The sequence below is a fragment of the Aphidius gifuensis genome, linkage group LG4, assembly GCF_014905175.1.
Source record: "Aphidius gifuensis isolate YNYX2018 linkage group LG4, ASM1490517v1, whole genome shotgun sequence".
In the NCBI taxonomy this organism is placed as follows: domain Eukaryota; kingdom Metazoa; phylum Arthropoda; class Insecta; order Hymenoptera; family Braconidae; genus Aphidius; species Aphidius gifuensis.
The window spans coordinates 5,468,207-5,481,316 of record NC_057791.1 but is presented as its reverse complement, the minus strand read 5'-3'; the positions used below and the strand labels follow the sequence as shown (position 1 = coordinate 5,481,316).

General features: G+C 25.3%; 6 protein-coding genes and 1 non-coding gene across 7 annotated transcripts; 4 read left to right on the top strand and 3 right to left on the bottom strand.

Moving 5' to 3' along the window:
* Nucleotides 1-25: 25 nt before the first annotated feature.
* Nucleotides 26-734, bottom strand: LOC122854811 (DNA-directed RNA polymerases I, II, and III subunit RPABC4). Its single transcript, XM_044155794.1, has 3 exons — nucleotides 537-734; nucleotides 286-378; nucleotides 26-203 (listed from the first exon to the last, which is right to left on the bottom strand). Exons 1-3 carry the CDS (start codon nucleotides 595-597, stop codon nucleotides 181-183), a joined length of 177 nt encoding a protein of 58 aa, XP_044011729.1. The 5' UTR covers nucleotides 598-734; the 3' UTR covers nucleotides 26-180.
* A 423-nt stretch (nucleotides 735-1,157) lies between these two features.
* LOC122854810 (two pore potassium channel protein sup-9) lies at nucleotides 1,158-3,386 on the top strand. The gene is made up of 6 exons (XM_044155793.1): nucleotides 1,158-1,545; nucleotides 1,625-1,670; nucleotides 1,750-1,905; nucleotides 1,974-2,317; nucleotides 2,379-2,497; nucleotides 2,563-3,386. The coding sequence occupies exons 1-6, from the start codon at nucleotides 1,438-1,440 to the stop codon at nucleotides 2,828-2,830; spliced, it is 1,041 nt and encodes a 346-aa protein (XP_044011728.1). The 5' UTR covers nucleotides 1,158-1,437; the 3' UTR covers nucleotides 2,831-3,386.
* A 1-nt stretch (nucleotide 3,387) lies between these two features.
* On the bottom strand, nucleotides 3,388-5,411 carry LOC122853760 (potassium/sodium hyperpolarization-activated cyclic nucleotide-gated channel 1-like). Its single transcript, XM_044154179.1, has 7 exons — nucleotides 5,197-5,411; nucleotides 4,906-5,127; nucleotides 4,632-4,818; nucleotides 4,239-4,563; nucleotides 3,975-4,166; nucleotides 3,692-3,915; nucleotides 3,388-3,630 (listed from the first exon to the last, which is right to left on the bottom strand). Exons 1-7 carry the CDS (start codon nucleotides 5,409-5,411, stop codon nucleotides 3,388-3,390), a joined length of 1,608 nt encoding a protein of 535 aa, XP_044010114.1.
* A 1,386-nt stretch (nucleotides 5,412-6,797) lies between these two features.
* Nucleotides 6,798-8,770, top strand: LOC122854809 (kelch domain-containing protein 4-like). The gene is made up of 3 exons (XM_044155792.1): nucleotides 6,798-7,050; nucleotides 7,165-8,461; nucleotides 8,546-8,770. Exons 1-3 carry the CDS (start codon nucleotides 6,937-6,939, stop codon nucleotides 8,710-8,712), a joined length of 1,578 nt encoding a protein of 525 aa, XP_044011727.1. The 5' UTR covers nucleotides 6,798-6,936; the 3' UTR covers nucleotides 8,713-8,770.
* Nucleotides 8,771-8,885: 115 nt separating this feature from the next.
* On the top strand, nucleotides 8,886-10,074 carry LOC122854808 (40S ribosomal protein S14a-like). Its single transcript, XM_044155791.1, has 4 exons — nucleotides 8,886-8,980; nucleotides 9,368-9,524; nucleotides 9,607-9,694; nucleotides 9,774-10,074. Exons 2-4 carry the CDS (start codon nucleotides 9,376-9,378, stop codon nucleotides 9,990-9,992), a joined length of 456 nt encoding a protein of 151 aa, XP_044011726.1. The 5' UTR covers nucleotides 8,886-8,980; nucleotides 9,368-9,375; the 3' UTR covers nucleotides 9,993-10,074.
* A 6-nt stretch (nucleotides 10,075-10,080) lies between these two features.
* LOC122854807 (dynactin subunit 4) lies at nucleotides 10,081-12,444 on the bottom strand. Its single transcript, XM_044155790.1, has 3 exons — nucleotides 11,785-12,444; nucleotides 11,634-11,704; nucleotides 10,081-11,557 (listed from the first exon to the last, which is right to left on the bottom strand). The coding sequence occupies exons 1-3, from the start codon at nucleotides 11,911-11,913 to the stop codon at nucleotides 10,273-10,275; spliced, it is 1,485 nt and encodes a 494-aa protein (XP_044011725.1). The 5' UTR covers nucleotides 11,914-12,444; the 3' UTR covers nucleotides 10,081-10,272.
* Trnas-aga lies at nucleotides 12,298-12,379 on the top strand. The gene has a single exon. It is a non-coding gene; the product is annotated as a tRNA-Ser (tRNA).
* Nucleotides 12,445-13,110: the final 666 nt, after the last annotated feature.

Below are 13,110 nucleotides of genomic sequence, written 5' to 3'. Positions count from 1 at the left end.
AAAAAAAGGAGCAACTCCAATACAATTTTTATGTGAATATTATTAATTATAATTGAAATGAAAATCTTATGTTGTAATTGAATATTTTCTTTATTTAGTGTAAAAGTTGGTGATAGCAGCTAAATTATTTACATTATTTTTATCATATTTTAAGTAATAAATGAATGTTTGTTGGTGACATCAGCGAGCATCAAAGACAACAACTGTAAACAAAATAAAAAAACAAATATTAGTACAATTAACATGATTGTCATTGTAATTAATAATAACAAAAATTCAACATACGTCTTTTTGTTCTTTTTTTGTACATGATCCTGTAGCCACAATCTCTGCAACGTATTGCATCCCTTGGTCGTATGTCATTCTCATGACGGCACTCTGTTAACATAAATAAATATTAAAAATTTTATAAATTAAAAATATATAAACAATAAAATAACACGCTGGTGTTTTTATTTATATCATCATGTAGAAAAATAACAAGGTTATGATTAAAATTAGATCAAGAATATCTTCAAATTGAAATTAAATTTTACCTCCACAAACGTAAACTATAGCTTCTCTTGGAGCAGAATCTGTCCTGCTTGCAGTGTCCATTTTTAATAAATTTGTTAAACAATAAATACGCTTATATTATGAAAAATTGTCAAACAAATATTATTCACAATGAAAAACGAAAAAACGTTGGACCAAGTTGCTTGAGTTTTAAGCTCACAATGCACCGCACACAAATTTGTCAGAAAACGGCCATGGTGTGGCGCTAGGGGGCTGTAAAGGATACTTTACACAGTCAAATTATTTTATAAATAATTTTTTTTTTACTCACAAGATGACACTAGCACAGTTTTCTTCATGTCCGCCACATTTGATGTTTGTTTTTTTTTTTAAATATGAAAAAACTTGAAGAATTAATTTACAACTTTTCGAGGGTTTTCTTTTTATTTTTCGTCCAATAAATAAATACAAAACACAATTTAAATAATTGTTTTTAAATATTATACATTTATAAATTTAAAAACTAAATAGTTTATTGTGATGTTTTTTTTTTTTCGGACTATTGTAACGCATTGACATTTGCTCCATTTTTGTTTCCGTAAAGTAAACTTTATGAAATGGATCAATAACTTGATTCCTCAAGGATTTTATTTCGTCATCATGTGTATATGTCAACCAATTATAGTTCTACCTCAACAATGTTTTATCTAAAATTTAATAATCATAAAAATTTTTATGAAATTAAACATTAGAGAAAAAATTATTAATATTTTACTTGTATAATTAAAATTATTTTAGTGTTCAAATAAATAAGATATATTATCAAAAAATTATAATTACATTGACATAAAAAATTAAATAATAATAATAAGTTAATTAAAATAATTATTGTGTATAAATAATTATTAAATAGATTATTTTATTGTTGGTTTTTGAGTACCAATGACGGACGAGGATTTATTTTCTAACATGAAAAGACAAAATGTTAGAACTTTGTCATTGGTTGTGTGTACATTTACATATTTACTTATTGGTGCAGCAGTTTTTGACGTTAATTATCGTTTCAATAATTTATTTTTCCTTTTTTTTTAGTAAAAAAATTACAATAATATATTCATTTTTTTTTTAGGTTTTAGAGTCTGACACTGAAAGAAAACGTTGGGAATTTTTATCAGGTTAAAATGTCATTTAAATTTTGTAATAATTATAAAATAGTACATAAAATAATTTTTATTTTTACTTTTCGATTTTTAGAAGTAAGAAGAAATATGATAAGAAAATATAATATTTCACAAGAAGATTATAGAATGGTTGAAATTGTTATTATTGAAAATAAACCACATAAAGCTGGACCACAATGGAAATTTGCTGGTGCATTTTATTTTGCTACTGTTGTACTTGCAATGATAGGTAAAAATAATCAATAAATATTAAATAAATATTTATTAATTTATCATATATATTTATATTTAATAAAGGATATGGCCATTCAACACCAGTAACACCATGGGGAAAAGCATTTTGTATGCTTTATGCAATGGTTGGTATACCACTTGGTCTTGTTATGTTTCAAAGTATTGGTGAAAGATTAAATAAAGTTGCATCAGTTGTAATAAGAAGAGCTAAAAAATATATGAGATGTCGTAAAACTGAAGCAACAGAAATGAATCTTATGTTGGCAACTGGTTTATTATCAAGTATTATAATAACAACTGGTGCTGCTGTATTTTCACGTTATGAAGGATGGAGTTATTTTGATAGTTTTTATTATTGTTTTGTCACATTGACAACAATTGGATTTGGAGATTATGTGGCCTTACAAGTGAGTCAATAAATAAATTAATATTTTAATAATAATATTTAATTTAATAATTATTTTTTAGAATGATCAAGCATTATCAACGAAACCTGGTTATGTTGCATTGAGTCTTGTATTTATTCTTTTTGGTCTTGCTGTTGTTGCTGCAAGTATTAATTTACTTGTGCTACGTTTCATGACAATGTAAGTAAATTATAAAATTAAAATTTACAGTATGTATTTTATAATAATATTATTGTTTTATTTAGGAATGCTGCCGATGTTAGACGTGAAGACAATGAACTTCAATCATCATCACATCATGTATTGACACTTGATGGTGAAGTATTAGCTGTTAATGGAAAATTGCTTGCTGGTCATGTACCAATGATACATGAATCAGATGATTATGTTAGTGTTTGTTCTTGTACATGTCTTGGTACAACAAATACTGAATTATTTGATTCATCTGGCTATCAAGGATACAGACCATCATCAAGCACCACAAGTGTACGTATTAAACGTGCATCTGTTTGATGTAAGGATTTACGTCGTCGTAGTGAAATTCATCGACTTTCATGTGTTGATGACAGGGAAATTCTTGGCATTTCTAGATAAAAAAAAAACTCAAAATTGTCAAATGTACCTTGCCAATGAATTTACCTTATTTTTTCATACGATTATTTAATATCTACGTATACTAAAAAAGAAAAAAAATAAGTGAAAGAAAAAATTGACAAAGTGATTGAATCATTTTAAGACTGATATATCTCCTCCTCGAATAAATGTATTTTTGTATTGAAAATAGTAAAAAAAAAAAATAAGGATAATTTATCATAATGTGTTGAAAAATATATGATAATATTTATCGATTATATATTTGTTTGTGTCTAAAGTACAACGAAATTGAACCGATAAAATATTCACAGTTTTAGTCCATAAAAAAAATAGTAATAATATATATTTTAACATGCAAGTTGTAAATAATATTGCTCAGTATATAAATACACAAATAAATATTATATGTTTTGCTTAAACTAAAAAAAAAAAATATGTATTAAATAAAGAAAAAAAAAGAATATATATTGTAAAATTTAATTAGTTGGATATCTTTTGTGTTTTTCATCAATTAAAATTGTTCTATCAATACGTTCACTAGCAATACGTTCAATTTGTTGAAATAATTCTGGATGAGCTGCAATACATTTACGAAAATTACGTTTATTTAATCTATAAACTTCACAAACTTCAATTGCAACAACACTTGCAACTCTACGATTATCTTGTACAAGTAATGCAATTTCACCAAAATATGCACCATCTTCCAAATGACAAATCTGTTATATTAATTAATTAATTAACTTTTTTATTTAATATATTTTATAATAATTAAAATACCTCTTTTCCAGTTGGTGTTAAAACAGCAACTGTACCACTGCTTATGAAAAACATACAATCACCAAGTGCACCAGCTTTAATAATAACATCATTTGGTAAATAAAGTTCAAATTTTAAACTCAATACAATTGACGTTATTGTTTCAGCTGATAAAATTCTAAATTCTAATACATTTTCAACAAGACGACGACAAGAATATAGCACAATTTCTTCTCTCAATTGATCTATAAATTTTAAATAAATGCTATTTTATTAATTTTTAATTTATTGTTTTATAAATTACCTGATAATATTGATAGTATTTTTTTTTCTCTAAAATAACTATTTCTAAAACGATAAAAATAATAAGCCTCTAAACGATTTTTTATATGAGGTGGTAATTGTTTTTGTCTTGCATAAGCTGATAGCTGATTCATCATTTCATCAAATTTAGCTTCAGCTGTTTTATTTTCTTTTTTTATTTGAATAAATAATACTGTAATTATATTATAATATTATACATTGCTTTTTGGTTTGTTTTTAAATAATAAAAATATATTAATATTACTGATAATGTAGCCTTCAAACATTCTACCAAGTATCATAAGAAAAGTTGAAATAATAGTGTGGCCAGTTGATTCTGGCTGTATCCCACCAAAACCACTTGCAACTAAATTTTGAAGTACAATAAATAATGCATGTTGAAAACGATTTCCAATAGTTTTTTTTTCAACTTTTGTTAGCCAACATGAACAATCATGAATATTTATTTGATAAATATATGTCAACATAACTGGTGTGAGATAACAAAAACAAGAAAACCAAAATATTATATAAAATGAAAAAATCATTGTGTTGATAATACGATATTTATAATATTGAATTTCCAAATACTAAAATGAAAAAAAAATATCATATTAGTATAATTAAATTAATAATATAAATGATTAAATATTCTTACAGAAAAAAATTGTTTTATGTATGCATGAAAAGTTGGATATCTTATAATTTTAAAAATTGGAATGAGATTTATTACAGCTATGAATAGAGAAGAATTTGATCCTGGTATTTTTCTCCATTGATGTGTCCAGTGATCATATGGCAATGAAGTTAAAATATCAATAATTAAATATCCTTTTAAATATTTTCTAGTAGAAATTAATATAATATAAATTAATTTGCAAAAAAACTAACTAAGTTATGAATTATATAAGTTGAATAAAATGTCTACAAACTGAAAAATAGCTTTTTGATTAAATGTCGTATTTTTTTTGGATTTATCATAAACACCAGTTATTAGATTTACGAAAATATCAATGTAATAAAATTTGTATATTATTGGAGTAATTTCATCGAGTTTTACATCATCATAATTGAATACAATGAAGCTAGTCATGAATGGAATAACCATAAATGATATTGCATAAATAAATGTCATAATTATTTCCCAAATAAATCTAAATTGAAATAATAATTAGAGTTTTAGTTGAATGATAATTAGAAGGTTTATTTATTTTGATAGACACCTTATCAAACTGAAAGGATGAATGATCCACCAATTTTTATTTTTACGTTGTCTTGCTCGTTCTCTTCTGACTGCTGCCAAGCTGCCAATGAATTCATCACATTTTGGATGGATTGAATTTGCTAGTTTCCATGATTTCCAGTTTGTATCGAAAGTTAAAATTGTCTCTGCAGTTGTAGTTTCGTTTATCAAAAATATATCACTTGACGTTGTCATGATTGACCATGTATTTATATAATTTTTTATTTATTATAAGAGCAATAGCTTCTGTTCATCTAGCTTTTTTTTTTTTTTGTAACAAATCTACTTTTTTATTTTAATCGATTTAGTTTTCATCTTTGTTTTTAATAATTAAATATAGTTTACGAATTCAGTAACGTTGAATAGTTTTTATAAATAAAAAAATTGATAAAAAATTTATTTTTGAACAGGAATATAGAACAGGCAAAGAGGTATTTTATTTCATTTCTAGTTCGCCTCCTGGTATATCTGTTCTCCTGATCTTTTAAAAACGAAATTTTATTTCCTCAATAAAAATTAGAAAAAATAAAGATAAAAAATTTATTTTTCAACAGGAATATAGAACAGGCAAAGAGGTATTCAATTTCATTCTTAGTGCACCTCTTGGTATACCTGTTCTCCTGATATTTTAAAAAGAAATTTTATTTCTTAATAAAAAATTCAAGATAAAACATTTATTTTTGAACAGGAATATAGAACAGGCAAAGAGGTATTTAATTTCATTCCTAGTGCACCTCCTGGTATACCTGTTCTCCTGATATTTTAAAAATAAAATTTATTTCTTTAAAAATAATTAGAAAAAATGAAGATATCAAATTAGATTTTTCCCAGGATTATAAAACAGGAAAAGAGGTATTTAATTTCATTTCTAGTTCACCTCCTGGTATAGTTGTTCTCCTGATATTTTAAAAATAAATTTTATTTCCTTAAAAAAAATAGAAAAAATAATTTAAAAAAATTAATTTTTGAACAGGAATATAGAACAAGCAAAGAGGTATTTAATTTTATTTCTAGTGCGCCTTCTGTCATTCCTGTTTTCCTGATATTAAAAAAATAAATTTTATTTCCCTAATAAAAATTAGAAAAAATAAAGATAAAAAATTTATTTTTGAACAGGAATTTAGAACAGACGAAGAGGTATTTAGTTGTCTGTAAGATTTATTTTTTTCTTTTATGATCCCTTAATTTTTTGAACATTTTTTTTTCAAATTTATTATGTTAGAAAAATTGGAGTTTTTTATTAGGAGCATAGAACAAGCAAAGAGGTATTCGATATTTTATTATGCTCTCCTTTTTTACGGTGCTTTTCTAATTGTTAAAAATTTATTTATTTATTTTTTTTTTTATTAATTTAATTTAATTTTAAGTGTTATTTTTCTAAGGTCAAATATTAAAGTCAATGGCTTTAATAAGTTGATATTTTATTTTCAAGCTGCTAAAAAATATCTACATGAAAAATTTTTTAATTATGTATGGAATGAATTTTGAATTCATCATATATTTTTTCTCTGTTTATCGTCACGTGCTTGTTGTCACGTGATGAAAAAAGTAATAATACTCATCAAGAGAGCGTGTGCTTCTCGTGCTTCTCTTTCCAATCATTCAACAAATCACATTGCTATTTGCTCTCCAAGTCTCCATGCTGGAAATTGGAATTATTAATATTTAATAATTATTAACAAATAATAAAACTCGCTAAAAGTCAAGTAATATATAAAAAATGGGTAAAAAGAATAAAAATAAAGAAAAAATCAGTGGCAGTGTAAAAACAGCTATGAAAACAGAAAAAAAATTGAGTGCTAAACAAAAAAAAGAACTTGCTGCAATTGGTGAGGTTAGTAAATTTACAATAACATAATTTATTTATATATTTTGGAGTATTAAACTTCAATAAATGTATCATTGATATTGTCAATTAATTATATCATTAATTTATATTTTATTACAGGATGATATTGAAAAAATTGTTGCACAAATTGAAAAAGATGAAGCTAAACGTCTCAAGGTAGTTGAAGCTGTGATTGATCAACCATCAAGAAGATTAAATTTTACTTTATCAGCACATCCATTTAAAGATGAATTAATAATGATTGGTGGTGAATTTTTTGATGGACAAAAAACAACAGTTTATGGTGATATGTTCTTTTATAATATTAACAAAAAAACTTGGACAGTTATGAAAGCACCTGGTGCACCACCACCAAGATGTGGTCATCAAACATGTACAACATCAAATAACAAAGGTGAAATTTGGGTATTTGGTGGTGAATTTACAAGTCCATCACAATCACAATTTTATCATTACAAAGATTTATGGGTTTATCATATTGTTGATAAAAAATGGGAAAAAATAACAGCAACAGGTGGTCCATCAGCACGTAGTGGACATCGTATGGTATATGGAAAAAAACAATTAATTGTATTTGGTGGTTTTCATGATAATTTAAGAGATTTTAAATACTACAATGATCTTCATATATTTGATATGACAGAATATAAATGGAATAAAATTGATTTAACTGGTTCAATACCAGCACCAAGATCTGGCTGTATTGTATTACCAATGAGTGATAATAAAATAATGGTTTATGGTGGATACAGTAAAGAACGTGTTAAAAAAGATGTTGATAAAGGACAAATACATACAGATATGTTTGTTATTGCTCAAGATAAACATGATAAAACTGGATTGAAATGGAAATCATTAATGGTCAAACAAAGTGGTATTAAATTTCCTCCACGTTGTAGTTCATCAGGTATATTAATTAATCAAAATTTTGCTTATGTATTTGGTGGTGTTTGTGATGATGATGATGACAATGATGATGAAGAACTTAATGGAACATTTTACAATGATCTATTTGCTCTTGATATGGAAAAATATCAATGGAAATCAATTAATTTATCTGGTAAAAAAGATCCTTCATTAAAAAAACGTAGAAGAAAGCAAGATGATGATGATGATGATGATGATGCTAATGATGATGAAGATAATAAAGAAGAAATGGAAATTACAAAAACAGAACCTACTGTTGTAACAAGTGATGATGGAATATTTACAGTAACACTTGGTCCAGCATTAAGTAGTACAACAAATTCAATAGAAGAAAAAAAAAATAATGTATTTACACCATGTCCAAGAATATCTTCTGGTATGGTTGTTAAAAATAATATTTTATATCTTTATGGAGGAATGTATGAAGATGGTGATCGTCAATGTACCCTTAATGATTTTTACAGTTTAGGTAATATATTAATTTAATTAATTATTCAATTTATACTTGTATTTATAAAGAATCAAATTTAATTAATGTATTTTTGTTTTTTAGATATTCATAAACTTGATGAATGGCAGACAATTACCACTGATGATTTGTCATCAGTAACTTGGCTTGATTCTGATTCTGATGATAGTGGTAGTGATGACAGTGGTGATACTGATACTGATAATGATAATGATGATGAAGACAAAGAAGACATGGAAGTTGATGATTAAATTTTTAGTACTATTGTTATAATAAATAATTGCCTTTTTTTTTTTTAAATAAATAATAAAATATTTGTCTTGTATATTTTTGAGTTTTCTTATTTATTAATCTTTGTTTCTGGTTAAAAAATATTATCTAAACATTATTTGAAGGATACTTGGATGAAAATAATAGTAGTACATAAAATATATATAAACTACCGCTCTTTCCCTTCTCCCATTGTATTCTGGTTCTTTTACAACGTTTGCTGTTGCTCTTGTCGCATCACATTCGACCGTATGTATAATTTATTTATTTATTTTCATTAAAAAATAATAATTATTATAAATAAATGTGATTTTTATTTCAATTGTCATCAATTTTATAAAATTATTTATTATAAAAATGTTTAATTATGAGTGATTTAAATATATTATTTCATAAAAAGATAAAAAAAAAAAAAATTAGTGAATTTGACATGTGTTTTGCTTTCCAGCAAATATTTTTATATTATTTATTTAGAAAAAAGATTTAAATATTCATAAAAATAGTGTTTAGTTTATTAATTAAAAATCAAAGATTAATTTCAAATGAATTAATTGATAATTTAATGATTAATTGTGTAAAAAAAACATGCATGGTCAAGAACCCTAACCTAAAAATTTGTATTTTCTTTTTCTTTAGTTTGAAACATGGCACCTAAAAGAGGAAAGGCTCCAAAAGAAGATGTCCAACTTCAACTTGGACCCCAAGTACGTGAGGGTGAAAATGTATTTGGTGTTGCCCATATATTTGCAAGTTTCAATGACACATTTGTTCATGTAACTGATTTATCTGGCCGGTTAGTTGAAAATTTATTATATTATTAGTTTAATATTAATTTTAAAACATTTAATAATAATTATATTTTATTGTTAATTTAGTGAAACAATTGTTCGTGTTACCGGAGGTATGAAAGTCAAGGCTGATCGTGATGAAGCTTCACCATACGCTGCTATGTTGGCTGCTCAGGTAAATAATTAAAAGAAAATTAGTCAATTAAGCTAATATTTATAATAAAATAAAACTAATTTAATAATTTTAATTAAAGGATGTTGCTGAAAAATGCAAATCTCTTGGTATCACTGCTCTTCATATTAAATTGAGAGCAACTGGTGGAAATAGAACAAAAACACCAGGTCCAGGTGCACAATCAGCACTTCGTGCTCTTGCTCGTTCATCAATGAAAATTGGACGTATTGAAGATGTTACACCAATTCCATCAGATTCAACACGTAGAAAGGGTGGTCGTCGTGGTCGTCGTCTATAAATTAATAATCTTACGATTATCTGTAATTTTTTTACAACAATAATCCTTTGAAAATAAACAAAAAAGAAAATAATTAATAATATCAAACAGTCTTGATTAATGAATTTATTATTTATTTATTAATTTTTTTTTAAATTGATAAATATAGGTATAAATGAAATAAAAACATGATGATTATTTTTGTGTGCATTGAAATAAATAAAAAAAATAATTAACTGAGTGAAATTTAAAGCAGTTAATGAAGATCATCTTCAGTATTAATATATAAAAATTAAAATATCTATGCTTGATTGGTTAATTTATCAAGAGTAATAAATAGTTGAACTTTTAAATCAACTTTTTGTGGTGTTTTATATTCCAATGCAGATATTGTATTGACATATCCATACTGCATAACAAAACCAACAATAACTGGTTCATTTTCATTGTCATCTTGTTTATCAGGTGTTATTTTAAGTTTTAAAACAGCTTTATTTCCTTTACGCCAAACAACAAGTTTTGGATCATCTTGAAAACTATGAGTATCACCAGAATCATCATATTCAGCTGTATCATCTCTTGGTGGTAATATTAGACAACTTGTTGGTAAATCAATTTTACAATTTGGCTTAATTTTTATGTCTTTTGGTTCTTCAATAACTGACATTTGTCGTACAACAGATGGTAATAAATTTGGTGATTCACAACCAAGTTGCATATTTTCACGTTTTAATTCTTCAGTTTGTCCAGTTTCACTTGTTGTTGTTGCTATTGTTGGTGTATCAAATGGTAATAATATTATTTGTGTTTGATGTTGTGTTGGATTACAAAATTTAAGTAATAATTCTGATGTTTTATTACAATATAATTGTTCAAATGTAACAATTCTAATTTCAGGAACATGATACAATGCTGATAATTGTATTTTAAATTTTATTGATTGTGGTGAAAATTCTGGTTTACTAACATTATGCTCACAAGTACGACAACGTTGTGATCTTTTAACAGGAAATTTTTTATGTTGTGGACGTAATTCATTAATTTTTTCAGCTTGTATTTCTGGTTGTTGTAGACGTTGTTCTAATGTTGTTATTTTTGTTATATCAATTGTTTCAGTAAATATTGATTCAGGTAAATCATCAATAACATCAGTAGCAATTGATGGCTGTGGACATTCAGTTTGATGCCATTTAGCTTCATTTATAATTGGTAAACCAGCACGTTTTCTTGCCATTGCTGATGTTAAGCCAAATTTTTCAAACTGTAAACATGTACGTTTTGGATCAAATTTTTTACGATCATGTTGTTGACGTTCACATGATGCTAATATTTTATGATAATCAATAAGAGTTGTTATTCTTGCTGCATTTGGATTATCTTGTTCTGGCCAACCACCAGTTGCAACAAGTTGATCTGGTATTCCTGCATCTCTTGAACTCCAACGACAAAGTGAACAACATAAATAATATACTTTTTTTGGTGTTGCTTTTATATCATCTGTATTTGGTGTTGGTCTAATTGGAGCATGACCAGCACGTATTGTCAATGTCTGGAAACAACATGGACAATCGAAACAATTGGAACATCTAAAAATTAATTATATATTATTAAAATTTTAAATAAACAATAAGTCACAACAAGACAATATATTATTTAACTTACTTGTTTTTTTTAAGCCTAACTTCAGATGATGGTAAATTTTCCATACAATTTGGACAATAATGAGAATCAACCTGTCAACAATTGAATTAATTTAAACAATCAATTGATAGTTTTTATTTTAAATAATGTCACCCTTTTAATGATTTGTTACCTCATGAGATACACAATAACCACATCTTATTTTAAGACAATGACGACAAAAATAAACCATTGAAATTGGTTTTAATGAACCACAACTACATGCAAGTCGTACATAATCGGGTTGAAATAAATATGCCATGTTTTTTTGTTAATTTTTATAATTAAAAATTTATGACAGATGTATAAATTGTATATCAGAATCTTTCTGTCAGATACTTGTGTTTTTTTTTGTGTATGACGGCCATTTTCATCGTCACGTGATGAGCTTTTTTCCAACAGAAAAAGCTACACAATCCAACTGGATGCCATGTTTATCAATGACCAATCACAAAGACACATTTAAAATATCTGTCAAAATATTTTCATGGAATTTATATTACTTCTGTAACTTTTTTTAAAAACTTGATAACAAAAATATCTTTTTTTAGTATAAAATATTTAATTAATAAATTAATACATGATAATTTAATGATTTAAGTTGAGGTTGGACTCATAGCTGTCTTGCAGCGATCGGTATTCATCAGCAGTCGTGGCCGAGTGGTTAAGGCGTCTGACTAGAAATCAGATTCCCTCTGGGAGCGTAGGTTCGAGTCCTACCGACTGCGAATTTTTTTTTTGCTTTTTTTTTTCTTATTTTTTGGAAAATTTGGGTTAGTAAATATATCAAGACAATAAATTTTAGTATAATAAAACTATCACATTTACAATTCTATTGAAATTTACTTTGAATAATTTTGATTACATCAGCAATCGAAAAAATTTATAATAAATATATGAAAAAATTTTACAATCACAAAATAATATTAATGTTATATTGAATAAATGATCCAAGTTTATAAATATTCATTTTTTTTTTTTTTAACTTTCATAATATCATTCGTTATTAACATGTTTTATAGAACAAAACTTTTGAGATTTATAAATTATAAAATCTACTTTTTTCTTTGCGTATTATAAACTGTATTAAAAATGAAACATATTATTAAAAAAAATAATTTTAAATAATGCCTATGTGACATAGATATATTTAATATCGTATTTTTTTTTTTTCTTTTCTTTTTTTTTTTTTTTTTTTTTTATAATACAGTTATATATTCGTATCTACTCACATCTATTTAAAAAGAGATATAATTTGTCAATTAATTAAAAAAGATAATTTACAAATTTCATAATTGAAAAAAAAAAATTGACTTTTCTGGCTGATAAAATAAATAAAAATAGAATTTTGAAAATCTTATTTATATTTTTTATCACTGCAATTGGAAAAAAAAATACTTTGCCAGATATAATAAAATGAAAATGAAAAAGAAAGAGTCTTTTTTTAAAAGCAAAAAAT

Coding starts and splice junctions, on each gene's coding strand:
- LOC122854811 (XM_044155794.1), bottom strand. CDS start 597: ATGGACACTGCAAGCAGGACAGATTCTGCTCCAAGAGAAGCTATAGTT. Junction 379..536: donor TATAGTTTACGTTTGTGGAG/GTAAAATTTAAT, acceptor TTATGTTAACAG/AGTGCCGTCATGAGAATGAC. Junction 204..285: donor CAAAAAAAGAACAAAAAGAC/GTATGTTGAATT, acceptor TTTTGTTTACAG/TTGTTGTCTTTGATGCTCGC.
- LOC122854807 (XM_044155790.1), bottom strand. CDS start 11,913: ATGGCATATTTATTTCAACCCGATTATGTACGACTTGCATGTAGTTGT. Junction 11,705..11,784: donor GTTATTGTGTATCTCATGAG/GTAACAAATCAT, acceptor AATTGTTGACAG/GTTGATTCTCATTATTGTCC. Junction 11,558..11,633: donor GTTAGGCTTAAAAAAAACAA/GTAAGTTAAATA, acceptor ATTAATTTTTAG/ATGTTCCAATTGTTTCGATT.
- LOC122854810 (XM_044155793.1), top strand. CDS start 1,438: ATGACGGACGAGGATTTATTTTCTAACATGAAAAGACAAAATGTTAGA. Junction 1,906..1,973: donor TGTTGTACTTGCAATGATAG/GTAAAAATAATC, acceptor TATTTAATAAAG/GATATGGCCATTCAACACCA. Junction 2,318..2,378: donor GAGATTATGTGGCCTTACAA/GTGAGTCAATAA, acceptor ATTATTTTTTAG/AATGATCAAGCATTATCAAC.
- LOC122853760 (XM_044154179.1), bottom strand. CDS start 5,411: ATGACAACGTCAAGTGATATATTTTTGATAAACGAAACTACAACTGCA. Junction 4,819..4,905: donor AATCAAAAAGCTATTTTTCA/GTTTGTAGACAT, acceptor AATTTCTACTAG/AAAATATTTAAAAGGATATT. Junction 4,167..4,238: donor GTTTGAAGGCTACATTATCA/GTAATATTAATA, acceptor ATATAATTACAG/TATTATTTATTCAAATAAAA.
- LOC122854809 (XM_044155792.1), top strand. CDS start 6,937: ATGGGTAAAAAGAATAAAAATAAAGAAAAAATCAGTGGCAGTGTAAAA. Junction 7,051..7,164: donor AACTTGCTGCAATTGGTGAG/GTTAGTAAATTT, acceptor ATTTTATTACAG/GATGATATTGAAAAAATTGT. Junction 8,462..8,545: donor TAATGATTTTTACAGTTTAG/GTAATATATTAA, acceptor TTTGTTTTTTAG/ATATTCATAAACTTGATGAA.
- LOC122854808 (XM_044155791.1), top strand. CDS start 9,376: ATGGCACCTAAAAGAGGAAAGGCTCCAAAAGAAGATGTCCAACTTCAA. Junction 9,525..9,606: donor GTAACTGATTTATCTGGCCG/GTTAGTTGAAAA, acceptor TTGTTAATTTAG/TGAAACAATTGTTCGTGTTA. Junction 9,695..9,773: donor CTGCTATGTTGGCTGCTCAG/GTAAATAATTAA, acceptor TTTTAATTAAAG/GATGTTGCTGAAAAATGCAA.